General features: G+C 50.1%; 2 protein-coding genes across 4 annotated transcripts; both read right to left on the bottom strand.

Moving 5' to 3' along the window:
- Positions 1 to 616: 616 nt before the first annotated feature.
- On the bottom strand, positions 617 to 6,593 carry Usp21 (ubiquitin specific peptidase 21). The gene is made up of 13 exons (XM_037211263.1): positions 6,388 to 6,593; positions 4,966 to 5,586; positions 4,132 to 4,191; positions 3,838 to 3,961; positions 3,516 to 3,627; positions 3,175 to 3,330; positions 2,616 to 2,680; positions 2,304 to 2,407; positions 2,029 to 2,115; positions 1,695 to 1,773; positions 1,377 to 1,484; positions 1,176 to 1,290; positions 617 to 972 (listed from the first exon to the last, which is right to left on the bottom strand). The coding sequence occupies exons 2-13, from the start codon at positions 5,563 to 5,565 to the stop codon at positions 882 to 884; spliced, it is 1,701 nt and encodes a 566-aa protein (XP_037067158.1). The 5' UTR covers positions 5,566 to 5,586; positions 6,388 to 6,593; the 3' UTR covers positions 617 to 881.
- A 617-nt stretch (positions 6,594 to 7,210) lies between these two features.
- On the bottom strand, positions 7,211 to 12,674 carry Ufc1 (ubiquitin-fold modifier conjugating enzyme 1). Of its 3 annotated transcripts, none has more exons than XM_028860121.2 (7): positions 12,275 to 12,674; positions 11,991 to 12,184; positions 8,811 to 8,878; positions 8,543 to 8,606; positions 8,168 to 8,244; positions 7,832 to 7,922; positions 7,211 to 7,633 (listed from the first exon to the last, which is right to left on the bottom strand). In XM_028860121.2, exons 2-7 carry the CDS (start codon positions 12,111 to 12,113, stop codon positions 7,553 to 7,555), a joined length of 504 nt encoding a protein of 167 aa, XP_028715954.1. In that variant the 5' UTR covers positions 12,114 to 12,184; positions 12,275 to 12,674; the 3' UTR covers positions 7,211 to 7,552. The 3 variants fall into 3 exon arrangements, with proteins under 3 accessions (XP_028715954.1, XP_037067157.1, XP_028715955.1); XM_037211262.1 differs by having other exon boundaries at positions 11,991 to 12,113; XM_028860122.2 differs by having other exon boundaries at positions 8,514 to 8,606; positions 11,991 to 12,674.
- Between the last annotated feature and the right edge of the window lie 419 nt (positions 12,675 to 13,093).

Raw genomic sequence — 13,093 nt, 5'->3', positions numbered from 1 at the left:
GTCCGCTCGGTGGGACAGGTTAACCGGTTCGTTGCCTAATCAGAGTTAGTCGCAGTACCCGGCGCTGCCTTCCCCGGGGTCAAGAGAGCGGAAAGCTGAATCCGGGAGCTAGCTAGCATTCCCCAGCTCCAGCTTCCCGGGCCTGCCTGCCGGGAGAACCCTGGAGGGAGGGCCCCATGAGCCTTGGTTGGAGGGAGAGACACTCGGAGGCCAGTCCGTGGGGAGGTGGCTCTATAAACAGCTCTTTGATGTTAGCAACAGTCAGGGCCTACGGGAGCCAGGGCCGCCCGGCAACGAGAACAGTGTTTGTCAACAGGGCTTCTTGGGTGCCTTGCTCTCGAGGGGCAGTGCCCCTCTCCGGCACATCCCGGCGTGCCAATGCCTGCACTCTAGTTTTAGGCTTCTCCGCGGCCTCACGAGTCTCAAGGTTTGTCTTCCTTGTACCACTGAACTGTTAGGGCACAAGTGTGGGGCCTGCTCCATCCCTGTCCTTTCCCTTCTGCTCCGAGAGCGCCCCCGTCTGTTCAGAGACGGAATTGGGTCCCAGAAAGGCCCCAATGGAACCGAATTCTGGATCCCCCGTCCCCTCTTAACGCAGATACAAACGCGAACATCACTTTTTCTTAATAAATTTATTCACAAAAAGTGAGATTGCAGAGGTTCTGGGGGCTGTACATGGTCAAGGGCCTGGTGAGCTCTGTACATAGGGCCGGAAACAAGGTGGAAGGGTGCTTCTTAATAAAAAAAATAATGGGAGCTACAACCACCCCCCCTCCCCGATTAAAAAGACACAAAAATAGACGTCTCTGAGGTAAATGGGGAGCCTGGGGGCTTAAGGGTGTTGAAAAGGTCTTCACAGGTGCCAGGGCTCAAGACGGTTGTCACAGGCACCGAGGAGGCTCCTGCGTCAGTTGGTAGAACAGCACGTAGCCTTCACTGGATGCCACCTGATTTTCACTGACAGGGGAGACACTGAAAAGGGACATGGAGAATGGCTGTAGTCACCCCTGCGTGTTCCCCGCCCTTCTTCCCACAAGACTGCACCCTCAGGGTACCCGGGGCAGAGCTCAGGAGATCCCTTTGTCAGGATCTCATCTTTTGGGGGCCCCGTAGGAGGGGAAGGCGCCAGGGCGGCAGTGGGATGGGGTGGGAGTTGATGAAGAGGCCGTGCTCACCGGGAGTCATTGTAGACATGCCAACCAGTCTGGCAGCGGCACAGGGCCGTGTAGTGCCCGTAGTGGACGCTCCCGGAGTGGTTGCAGAGGGCGTACAGCTGGTAGATGGGGCTTCCTGTGGGTTAGAGCGGCTCAGTTTCTACACTCAAGAGCTGTGTCCCCCTCCCCAAGGATCCCCAGGACACTCCCCACCGGACTCACCCGCCTTGTCACTGGCAAAGTCCCCTAGGCTCAGTCGCTGCAATGGGAAGTCTACACCTACTGAACTTTTCTTGATGGAGCCTCGGGAGGTGGAAAATCGATTCAGATCTAAGCCCTGGTTAAGGAGCATTTGGGGGAGGGGGGGCTGAGAGTCTCTAAGGGAGCTGCAGGGGTAAATTCAGTACCCTCCATTCCCCCAACAGGTCCTGAAAGATGGCAGGGAGAAAGTTGGGGTGGCAGGTTTTGCTCAAGGAAGGTGAGGAAACAGAATGTATGGGAGATATCCTAAGAGAAATAAGAACTTGAAGATTAGGATATGGAGCACGAGGATTCGGGGGAATCTTTGTACTGTCAACTTTTTGGTACTCCGTGTTTTCTGCCGGCATCGGTCACACACCTAAATAAACAGCAAATAGTGTAAGGTCAATGTGCTCTCGCCTCAGCTGGTTTTCCTGACACCCCAATTCACATATAAATTTAGTATGTTTCTCATTGCTTTGCCCTTCCCCTTTAGCATAGGCATACTATGACATATCTGAGACCCTAACACACACCCAGACATGTCATGTTATTCCCATACTGAGGAAGCATGCACCTCCTTTTTTCCAGACAGACTCCCCCAGGTCCCCCACCATTGTAATCCCCCACATACTGGGGCATTTTCCGACTCTAGCTCTTCTTCCTTGGTGAAAAGGCTGAAACAATCTCGCAGAGACACTTTGCCCCCAGCAAATCCTTTCTGGGGGAAAAGGGGAAGTAAGGGTCAGCAGGTTCTGAATTCCCCACCCCCCACTTTTTAAAATCTTTTATCTTTTTACAATCCAGGCCTCAAATCTGCTTTAGAGATCCACATAGTTCCCACCCACACGTAGGGGTGGGTCACAGAACCCATGTTCCATCCACCCCTGGAATCCTCTGGAACCCCACCTTGGGAATGGGCAGGGACAGGTCACAAAAAACCTCGAAGGTCGTGGAGCGATACCCACAGGCCTGGCACTTGAGGCAACTTTTCAGCTGGCCCACAAACAGGTCTAGACAGAAGCAAAACGGCAGGGGAGAAAGTCATTCTTGGGTGCCCAAGGTGCTTTCTTGGAATCCTGTCTCTTCCTACTCCCTTGCTGGATCCGCCTTTCTAACTTCAACACTGCCACCAACTCTCCACACCACTCATCATCCGGCTTAGCTCTCCCTCTTTCTTCTCCCGAGCCCAACCCCCCACCGCTTTGCCCCATTCCATACCCACAATCTTGCTGTCTTCTCGCTCCAGGTAGCGCTTCCACATTAAGTTGGCTCGGTCATCATCACTAACAGATCAAGGGAAGGGAGGGGGCGCCCATGAGAAGGCTGTAATACTGGGTACCCCCAAGCCATTGAAATTATCCACAGAGCCCTGTTCCCTATCCACATACCAGCCCCTCCCCTAAATTTCTAGCCAAAGGAGTAATTTTTTTCTAGAAACTTTCTGGGGAAATCCAAGATGAGAGAAAAAAGAATATATATAAAGGAAGAATGTCATCCTTCCTCTATAAGCCCCATTGGTATATTTTATTGTAAAAGGCCCCTCCTTTCCCAATTTAGTGGCATCCCTAACACTATTTTCTACCTCTATCTGCATCCTTCCACTTCCCCCCTCCTCCTCCCTTCCGTCCTTTCTTGTACTTACAAAGCCATTTTTTTTTCTATGCTAAAGGGTCTCCCCTAGGTACTACATTTCCAGTTTCAGTTAGCTGAGTTCTGTGAAGATTGAATGCTACTGAGAGAACTACTGGAGAGAAGAGCAAGGGGGAGCAACCCTTACCTTAATTCAGGTTCTTCATGCAGAGCCCCTCCTCGGCGAGGTGGAGAGGGAACTGGACCACTGGCCAGGATTGGTGGTGCCCGGCGGCCTCGTCGGTTGATTTCAAGGTGCAACCGCTCCATGAGGAGCTTCAGGAACTCTTGGGCATCCTGCTGGCTACAGCCAGACAGAATATGGACAACTGATCCCCTCTTAGTCCACACACCGTATTCCCTGCCCAAATGTGGGTCCCTACTTCCTCAGTGTGGAAAATCTCAAGGCTCAGAACAAGGGTGCTGTACCCCTGCTTGGCCCCGGCCCCAGACTTGGTCAGAGAGAAAGCCTCTCCTCTGTTTCCCCACCTGTATCCAGAGAAGGAGGGAACGTATTTCTGGAAGACAGCCCGGAATCGAGTAGGATTCACAGCTTCACAGGAGTCAGGGTGCCAGAGGGCACCAATCACATCTGCAAAGGCTGTTGGTGTGACAGTGGGGGAAGGAATACACAGATGAGTGTCCAGAAGAGCAGGCAGGAGGAGATTCAGTGGCTAGAGAACCTCTCGGAATGGAGGAACTGGGAAAATGGGTGTGGCTGTCAGGCTGAAGGGCTGGGAACCACATGCCTCGGGGGACAGAACTGAAGGGGTTGGGGGAAGAGAACGGAAGATCAGGAGTTGCTGCCCACCTTCCGTGAGCTCCTGGGCTCGGCCTCCTCCTCCAGGCACCTCTTGCCGGAAGTCCCTTCGAAGACAAAAGTCTCGGAGAGGCCTGGTGCTGCTCAGACACTGGAGGACGGCGTTCAGGAAACACTGGGGACGCAGCGGGGACTGTCGTTACCTTCCCAGTCTGTGCCCACGAGCCTTCCTTAAGAGAGCTCCGGCGCTCTCCTCCGTGCCTTCCCCAAATCCGCAGGTTGTCTCCACCCCCGGCACCATTTAACATTCCGTTTACAGAGAAAGGACAGGAAAATGGCTCTTACTGTATTTCCCAGATTGCGGAGACCAACGTGACCGGAGCCCAGAAGCAGTGTGTGATGAGCCTAGAAGGTCAGAGTACAGTCATATTCTGCCTGGCACTTGCAGTAGCATGCTGCTGAACGTCTCCCCCCACCTTATCTGTGCCCCGACCCGACCCGCTTTCCCTCACTGGTCTTCCTACCTCATTAGTCATGAGTAGTAAACCCATCACAGCTGAGTGTACCACAGACTCGGCCATGGCTGTCACACCTATTCCCCATTTACTCCGCTGCCCAGCTAGCCGGCGCTGCAGCTCCTGAGGCAACTCCCCGAGCACTGGCATGGTTGCCCAGCTGCTCCCCACCCCCACTTTACTGCCCCCAAATCCCCCTCCTGCCCCCGTGGCCCCAACTTGCACCCTCTCCTGCTGGCTCCAACTGCAAGCAGCTTAGTTCACTTAGCTCAGGAAATGGGCAACCACATCAGTAGGTGCCCGGACCCCGCCCCTCCTCAGCCCAGGTGCCCGAACCCCGCCCCTCCTCAGCCCAGGGATTAATTAGGTCTAGGCCCAGTCCTAGGAGAGAAGTTGCCTTAAAAGGGCGGGCCTAAGGACCCGAAGAAGAATTCTAAATAGTTCGGTTAATTCCCTAGGGACCAGAATGGCACACCACGTTGGAGAGTCACATACAACCCAAAATAATATCTAGAAGGCCTCAGAAAGGAGGAGAGTCCACCGGTGTAATGAGGGGTTGACAAAGGGACTTGGAGAAGGGAACAGGAAAGCCATATCAGGACAAGAGAGTTTAGGGCAAGAGGAACATGAGCAAGGGAGACCACATGTGCTGGCAAGTCCTCACCATCTTGTCCTCAGAGTAGAAAGGCTCAGAGGGCCGGGGAGATATCACGTGGAAGGAGCCATGGGAAGTAGGGGGCTCTGTCCGTATGCTGAGCAGGGTAGGGGGACCAGGGAAGCCCCCGAGACGCCGGAGAGAAGTGCTACGTCTCAGAGTGGGTGGTTCAGGCCGGAGTGCCAAGCGGCTCAGTGCAGCCCCTAGCTCGCCAGTGCCACGGTGCCCTCCCAAGGCAATGCCCATTGGACGCAAGTCCCCACTGCTCACAGACTTGGAACGGGCTAAGTTGGTCCGGGATGGGAGAGGCAGAGCCACAGTTGGAGGTGGTGAGCCAGGCAAGGGAACCCCATGATCTGCTCGAAGGGGGCCTCTAGGACGAGAGCTTGAGGTCCGACCCCGACCCAGCTCCAGTTTCTTGAGCCTTTCATCTGGGGGACCTGGCCTGGGAGGCAAAGGTCGTAACATGGAGTTCGGCCCAGGAACTGGGTTTCGGCGCTCCTTGCTGCGGGCCCGGGGAGGAAATGGTATCTTGGCTCCCACTCGGGGCTGTACATTGACAGGTGGCTCTCGAGTCCGGCCCAAGCGGTGCTCAGAAGCCTGGGGCATTGTGGACACCGCAGGCTGGACCTGAGAAGAACAGAGGGTCAGCATTTGAATTAGGAAGAGAGAGAAGATATAGGCTACCATGCAAGCTGGCTTCTACATGTATGTACCAAGGGCATGAATCACGTCCATAAAATCAGTTCTTGTATCCCCAGAACTTAGCAATGTTTGACACAAAGAAAATACTTAGTATCCCTTGAATAAACTAATGACTGAATAGTGGCCCATCATTTTGACCTTTCACGCCCCACCCCCTCTACAGAATACAGATTTACTGAAGAGCCAGTGGTAGTCCCAATCTCAGCTGTCCTTATAATCCACAAACTCCTAAAAATCCTCATAGCTGGCTAGTCAAGTGAGATATGCCCCAGACCTGGGACCATAGATGCAGGAATCAGTCCAAAAGACATCATTTCTAACCCCAGCCCTTGCCTCTCTGGGCTGCAAATGAAGCCGATTAAATGGGTGATTTGCAATCCACTCCCTCCTCCAGTTCTGGGCTCCCACTTGGTATTTGGGCTCAAGGGGCAATGGTTTGAGCTGGAGGACGAACTATTTGACCCCTAATTTCTGCACCTCTCCCACCACAGTGGGGTTTTACCCGGGTCCGCCCCCCTCGAGGGCAGAAAGGCCGAGGCCGCTGATTGGCTATGGGGTCCGGCGGCATATTCCCCGCGGTCCGAGAATGCTGTTCTTCCAGCCCAGTTCTCCCAGGCCCGGCTGGGCACCGCGAGCCTCTCCCTTTGTGGTGAACGTCCTCTGGGGTCTGGATCCGTCCTCCCTCAGCTCCCCCCCCCCACCCCGCCATAACGTCCCGACCCATACCTGCCCCCCGGTGAGGCGGCGGGGGAGGCCAGCCGGGGTCCAGCTCCAGCTCAGGGCCACCCCCTCATAACCCCGAACAGCCTCCCCGCGGGCCGGGCTGCAGCTTTAACCCCAGCTGTTGCCCAGCTTGCTCCCGCCGCAAGGGCCACCGCCATCTTTGTTGGTGCCGCCCGGCCACCGGCCACCGGCTTCACAGTCTCTTAAGGCGCCTGCGCGCCCACACTCGGAATCCTCCCACCCACCCCCTCGGCGCTTGCGTGAGCCCGCCCCCACGGCTCCCAGACCGACACCATGGAAACGCAGCCAACTTTAGAACCACTAGTTCCCGGCCCTGCCGGGTGGTGGTCTTTAAACATTGCTGCAAGTCCCTGAGGGCAAGGCCCCTCGTCCTGTCATGTGGTCCACAGGGATGAAGAGCCGAAACACCGAATAACGGAAGGGCTTGCAACAGCGAATCTTTCCAAACAAGAGGGATGCATCGTGGAAATGCTGCATGCAGGTGCAGGTCCAGGTCCAGCCCGAAAACCAATAGAGAAGCATTTAGCACTCCATCTAGGGATGGAAGATCCCTAGTGGGCATAGAATGCTGAACCTGTAAAACCCATTCTTCAAGCTCCTTTGTGGGCTCAGGCAGTAAGGAAAGCATGGCTCACTGCTAAATGGCAAAAGCAAATAACAACAGGGAAAGACATGGATTTTCTCCCATTTGTTAGTCCTTGAGAGGACGTTCATGTCCCCCTCCCAACCTAGCATACTTGTTCTTGTCCTCCATATTCCGCTTGTTCACCTTGTTAACAGCCGTCAGGGAAAACCACAGGCTACATACATCGGAAGCAGCTTTTATTGACAGGTTGTTTCCAGAAACCAAAAAAGCTATGAGCTGTCAGTTAACGCCCTATGCCTCCAAGATGCCTCCAGCGTTCCACTTGGAGAAGGGATACAAATTGCCTATTTCAAGGCCCAAGTCTTTCACCTCCCTGTACAGTCTAACTTAGAAACGTTGTGACCTTACCCTGTTGTTGGGTTTTTGGGTTTTTTTTTCCCACCCCTTCAGCTATAGCTACTTTTTAACAACCAGAGGTGACCCGAAGAACGAACGCTTCACAAGAAAACAGGAATCCAGCCTATCAAAAATGCCTCTGTCCTGCCTCAGTGGCTTGATCCTTCATTGGTTGCATTTTTCTTTGTGCTGGATTACACCCTTCTGAATCAGATCAGGGACTTCCACTGCCAGCCAAGGACCCAGCTGCAACACAAGGGAAATCTGTGAGGTTACTACCATAGTCAATGCCTCTTGTTCCACCTAAACCTTCTTCCCAGAGACTCTAGGAGAACGTGCCCAAGGGACAACACTGTTACTCCCTTAGTCTCGGCTACATTTCTGGTGCTGCTTAGGTCATGAACCCTCCCTCTTCCTCTGATACACCAAGAACAACAAACTTACCCCTAGTGCCATGAGATGAGCTAGTCCAAACTTGGGCACATTCCTGGCCCACAAAGGTTTGAAATGATCAGTCAGACATATTTTGCCACCCCTAGGAGAAGGACAAGAGGAAAGGTGTGGACACACAAAACTAGCCATAATGTATAGCAACCTCTTGGGAACACAGGAAGATTGGTGCTCAGAACTGAGAAAAAGGTCGGCTAAGCACTTTGCAGAGGCTTAGCACAGGGAGACCTAGACTCCCTCCAGACTCGGGAGCAGCACCCTCTGGGGAAACTTGTCTCCTGAGCTCCTCCCTAAGGCTTTCTTTGCTCTTTCGCATCTAGTCAGTCCTACCTGTACATCTTTGCTGTCTTTCCATCCAGCTCAGGGACTGCAATTTCTGGAGCAGTAGTAGGGTACGTGATAGGAATCTGGAGGAATTACAAAGCCTTCATAAAACAGAGAACCGAGAGAGAAATGAACTTGTCTAACTGAACATATATATTTCTTGGTTGAACTGCTTGTTCAGTAGGTCCCCCAAGCGGCATGTACATGCTGGGATTCTAGACATAGAGATTAGTAACTGTTACATGTCTGCTTTGAACCTCAGCTCCCCCCCCCACATTTTAGAAGTTTTATTTAGTCCCTTCAAGAAAGTTTAGCTTGATAACAATCATCTAATCAATCCCTTTCTACTAACCTTCATACTTCCCATTCTATCACACTCACTTCAAACTCGATGTCAAACTCATATTTGAGTAAGTCATGGATGTACCAGCATTTTCCAAACCACCTGTAACAAAGACCAAACCTCAGTCCAGTCAGCCCATTGCCGTCATACTCAAATGGCATCTTTACTTAGGATGCTGGAAGACTCATAGGTCAGGAATTAGGGAATCCAAAACTGATGCATGGCAGCTTTGGGTTAGTTACGGAATACCAAATTGCTTCAGCTAGGTGAGGAATCTACCCAGACCTCCCAAGAGGGCCTGCTTACCGGGTGCCTTCCTTGTTGGACTCCAGTCGGAACCAATCATTGTCTGAATTCTTGTTGTTCTCCACATACTGAAAGCAGAAAATGGAATCTTAGGAAAGGGAGGTGGAGCTAGGCGGTGGTGGTGCACATCTTTGATGCCAGCACTCAGGAGGCAGAGGCAGGAGGAACTCTGAGTTCGAGGCCAGCCTGGTCTATAGAGTGAGTTCCAGGACAGCCAGGACTACAAAAAGAAACCCTGTCCAAAAAAAAAAAAAAAAAAAAAAAAAAAATCAATAGAAAAGGGAGCTGGAGCCAAGGCTAGCCCCTCTTCAAAAGTTCGATTATTAGCCGGGCAATGGTGGCACGCACCTTTAATCCCAGCACTCGGGAGGCAGAGGCAGGAGGATCTTTGTGAGTTCGAGGCCAGCCTGGGCTACAGAGCGAGATCCAGGAAAGGTGCAAAGCTACACAGAGAAACTCTGTCTCAAAAAACAAAAACAAAACAAAAAAAAAGTGCGATTATTTTCTTTTTTAGTATACTATTCACAACTTTTCAGACATAAGCAAAATGAAAGAAAAGGCTATACAAGTAAGCTGGGTACAAAGTAAGCTTTCCCAGAGCAGAGAACAGAATGTCTAGGTTCCCTACAATATAATAAGCACAAAATATTTGGAGACTCAGGGTTATTTTCTCACTTCTGATAGTGTCTGTCCTCAGCCTCAAACTCATTTAGCCATACCCATTATTCCTGGAGGACCTTGTGGTAGCTTTCATTATCAGCCACAAGTTAGTGACTCTCCAATCTTTATCTTTAGTTCAAGTCTTTTGTCAGAATTTCTGATTCTAGTATCCAAAAGAATGTTTCAATTTATACCTTTTGTTGTTGTTTTGTTTTTCAAGACAGAGTTTCTCTGTGTAACCCTGGCTGTCCTGGAACTTGTTCTGTAGATCAGGCTGGCCTTGAACTCACAGAGATCCACCTGCCTCTGTCTCCCAAGTGCTAGGACTAAAGACAGGCACCACTACCATCCGGTTTCAATTTATACCTTTATCTAACAGAAAACAAAACAAAACAAAACAAAAACTTAGCACTTCCATCTGGATTTTATTCTGTGTCCTGCCCCTCTTCCTCAGGGATTCCTGTCCAGGCTAGCCTCAACCTACCTTATGGGACTAAGAATGACCTTGAACTTTTTGATCCTCCTGCCCCTCCTAAGTGCTGGGATAACTACCACACACATTCTCAGTTTCAGGTGGCAGTCTCACTCAGTCACTAAGTCAAAAGACCAGCCTTCATCCTTGCCCTTCCCCTTCCCTGATAGTATTTTTTTCATGATGTCCTGCTGACTTCAGTTTCTGCTCTTTGTCTGTTACAGGGTCTCTCTGTGGCCAGGGCTGACACTAAACTCACTGAAATTCTCTCCTGCCTCTGCCTCCCCTGCACTAGGTTGATAGGTATGCACCATAACACCCAGCCTTAGTCCTGGCCCCCAATTTTTACTCTTTTTTTTTTCCCCCTTGATAGGGTTACACTAAATTGCTCAGGCTGGCCTTGAACTCACTCTGTAACCCAGAAGGCTTTGGAACTGTGCAGGCTGGCCTCAAACCTACGGTCTTTCTGCCTCAGCATCTCATCTGCTACAATTGCAAGTTCTCAGCTTATCCCATGCTGTTTCTAGCTTGCATTCCTTTACTCAGGCTGTCCTTATATTGTTTTACAAAAGAAAAAAAAAACCTTCAAAAATATTTATGTGTGTGAATGATTTTTTTTTCTGCCTGTATGTATACCACATATGAACCTGGTGCCTGAGGAAACTAGAAGTTGGCACCAGATCCCCTAAAACTGGAATTATGGATGATTGTGAGCCACCATGTAAGTGCTGGGAACCAAACCAGTTCCTCTGCACGGGCAGTAAGTGAGCCATATCTCCAGTCCCTGTCCTTACGTCTTGAGTATCTTTTTTCCTACCCTTATGTTTTATATGCTAATATATATACATACATATATATATACATATATATATGTATGTATATAGCGTGTGTGTTTGTGTGTGTGTGTGTGTGTGTGTGTGTACACCCATGCCAAGGTGTGCATGTGGTAATCAGAGGACACCCAAAGGAGTCAGTTCTCTCCTTCTACTATGTGGGCTCTAGGGATCAACTCAGGTTGTCAGCCTTAGTAGCACATGCTACAGTTTATAAACTGAGCCATCTCTCTCTGGCCCCTGTGTTTATACTTTAAGTTTCAATTCAAGTTTTACCACTTTAAGAAGCCTTACCTTAGCAAACTGAAGTTGAATTATGCATCTCTCCCCATACTCTCAAAATATCCCAGTTATGATTCTGTCTCTCCACTTAAACACAGTACAATACTGTTTCTGTCAACCTCAGAAGGACCCTTCTTATTTGGCTTTATATATGTATCCTTCCTAGGTACTAGGAACACAATAATATGTTTTATTGGTGTTGTGTTTGAGGCAGAATCTCATGTGGTCCAGACTGCCTTTGAATTCAGAATGACCTGAATTTCCAATCCTCCTGCCTCCATGTCCCGAGTGCTGAAAATGTATGAGCCACATCAGTTTATGAGGTGCTAGGGTAGAAGCCAGGACTTCTTGCATGCTAAGCAAGCCCGCAACCAATTCCTCAGTGAAGCAATATATAAGGCAGGAGATCTGCTGGAAACCATCATAAGGAGTGTAATCTTTCTCTTCCCACAACAGAAAGATTGGCTGAAAAGATAGCTAATTTATAACCAGAAGCACCAATCTCTAACTCTCTACATCTAACACCTTAAGTTTTCAGTTCTGACATTCATTCCTTTCAATCATTCCATTCATTTCATCACGAAGGATGAAAGAAGGTCAGTGATGGGCAGAGACTTTGGGCTCTAAGAAGTGCTTTTGACCCCCTACTCCGACATTCAGCAGAGCAAACACCTGGGGCGGGAGAGACACGTCACCTTCCAGGAATACTGCTGTTTTTGCCCTTCAAAGTCCAGCCCTACTGTGCTTCTAACCAGAATCTCTCCTGCATCCTCCCTCCGACCACCCGTAATCCCCCACCCCCCAAATAGTCGCATTTGTAAGAATTTATAAACTTAAAAACCGGAAACAGCTTCCACACGGAGCCAATTCCTGAGGACACCTTATTACCCGCCACCCCTTTGCTACGAGGTCAAACACGGGAGTAAAACTGACCCGGATAAGGGACTGATATTCCTCTTTTAGTCGCTGCACCCACAATTCTCGATCTCGGGGTCCGGCGTTAGTCTTCAGCACCGGGATCTCAGACACGACCCGCCGGGTGGCCTCATCCGCCATCTTGGACCAGGGCACAAGAAAAATGCGGAAGTGGAGTTCCTTGTTACTTACTCAGGGCTTCGCCATCTTTACTATGGGAAGATGAGGCGTTGTGTTGCTTTAAATCCGTCTCTGAATGCACGATTTATTTTTTTTTTGGTAAGAAAATAAAATTGACTCACTGGCGTGACCGTCCGGAAGAACAGAATAAAGGTGTGTTATTCTGTCCAGAATATGGCACCTATCATTAAACTGCCGGAGACTGCTCAATGAGTGACTTCCGCTCATGCTCAGAAACGATCTTGGGAAAACCCAAGACCTTCTCAAACCCGGAAAGTTGTTAGAATATCAGGTTTTTCTGGACACTCTTCAAAGTACTGTCTCCTAAAATGCACAATTTACGTGTTTGTGCTTCGGAGTGACTTCCTGGGTTTCTGCATGCCCTGAAGAATTAACACAACTGATTTAGGAAGGACTGGTGCTTGTTTGTTTTTATAGGGGGCAGTGTTTCATATCCCAGGCTGGCCTCAGACTCACACAGGATGGCCTGGAGCTCCTCTTGCTTATGGGAGAAACAAACAAACAAAACCTGAAAGATAAAACATTTTGCAAAGAGTTACTGAATTTTTTGTGTGCTATGAACTAAGCATATAGACACAATTCAATCCTGGATGAATTCTCCCAAATGGCTAGAGGACAGTCACTGAATGCCTATACTCAGCCTAAGACAAGTCTTCTGGTAACGTTTTGTAGTTGTTTTTGAGACAGGTTCTCCCTATGTAGACCAGGCTGGCCTCCAACTCACAGAGATCTGCCTGTCTGTCTCCCAAGTGCGCACTGGTTAGTTTCTAAATTCATTTGATGCTAAGAAATCTCACAGAGAAACCCTGTCTTGAACCCCCCCCCCCAAAAAAAAAATCTCAATAAGGCAGAGTGGCCCACACTTGTTATCCCACAGGTGGGGTAGGGGGAATGGGCAAGACAGGTAGATTGCCGTGACT

The sequence above is a fragment of the Peromyscus leucopus genome, chromosome 15 (genome assembly GCF_004664715.2).
Source record: "Peromyscus leucopus breed LL Stock chromosome 15, UCI_PerLeu_2.1, whole genome shotgun sequence".
Taxonomy (NCBI): Eukaryota; Metazoa; Chordata; class Mammalia; order Rodentia; family Cricetidae; genus Peromyscus; species Peromyscus leucopus.
This window is presented reverse-complemented; position numbering and strand designations above follow the sequence as displayed.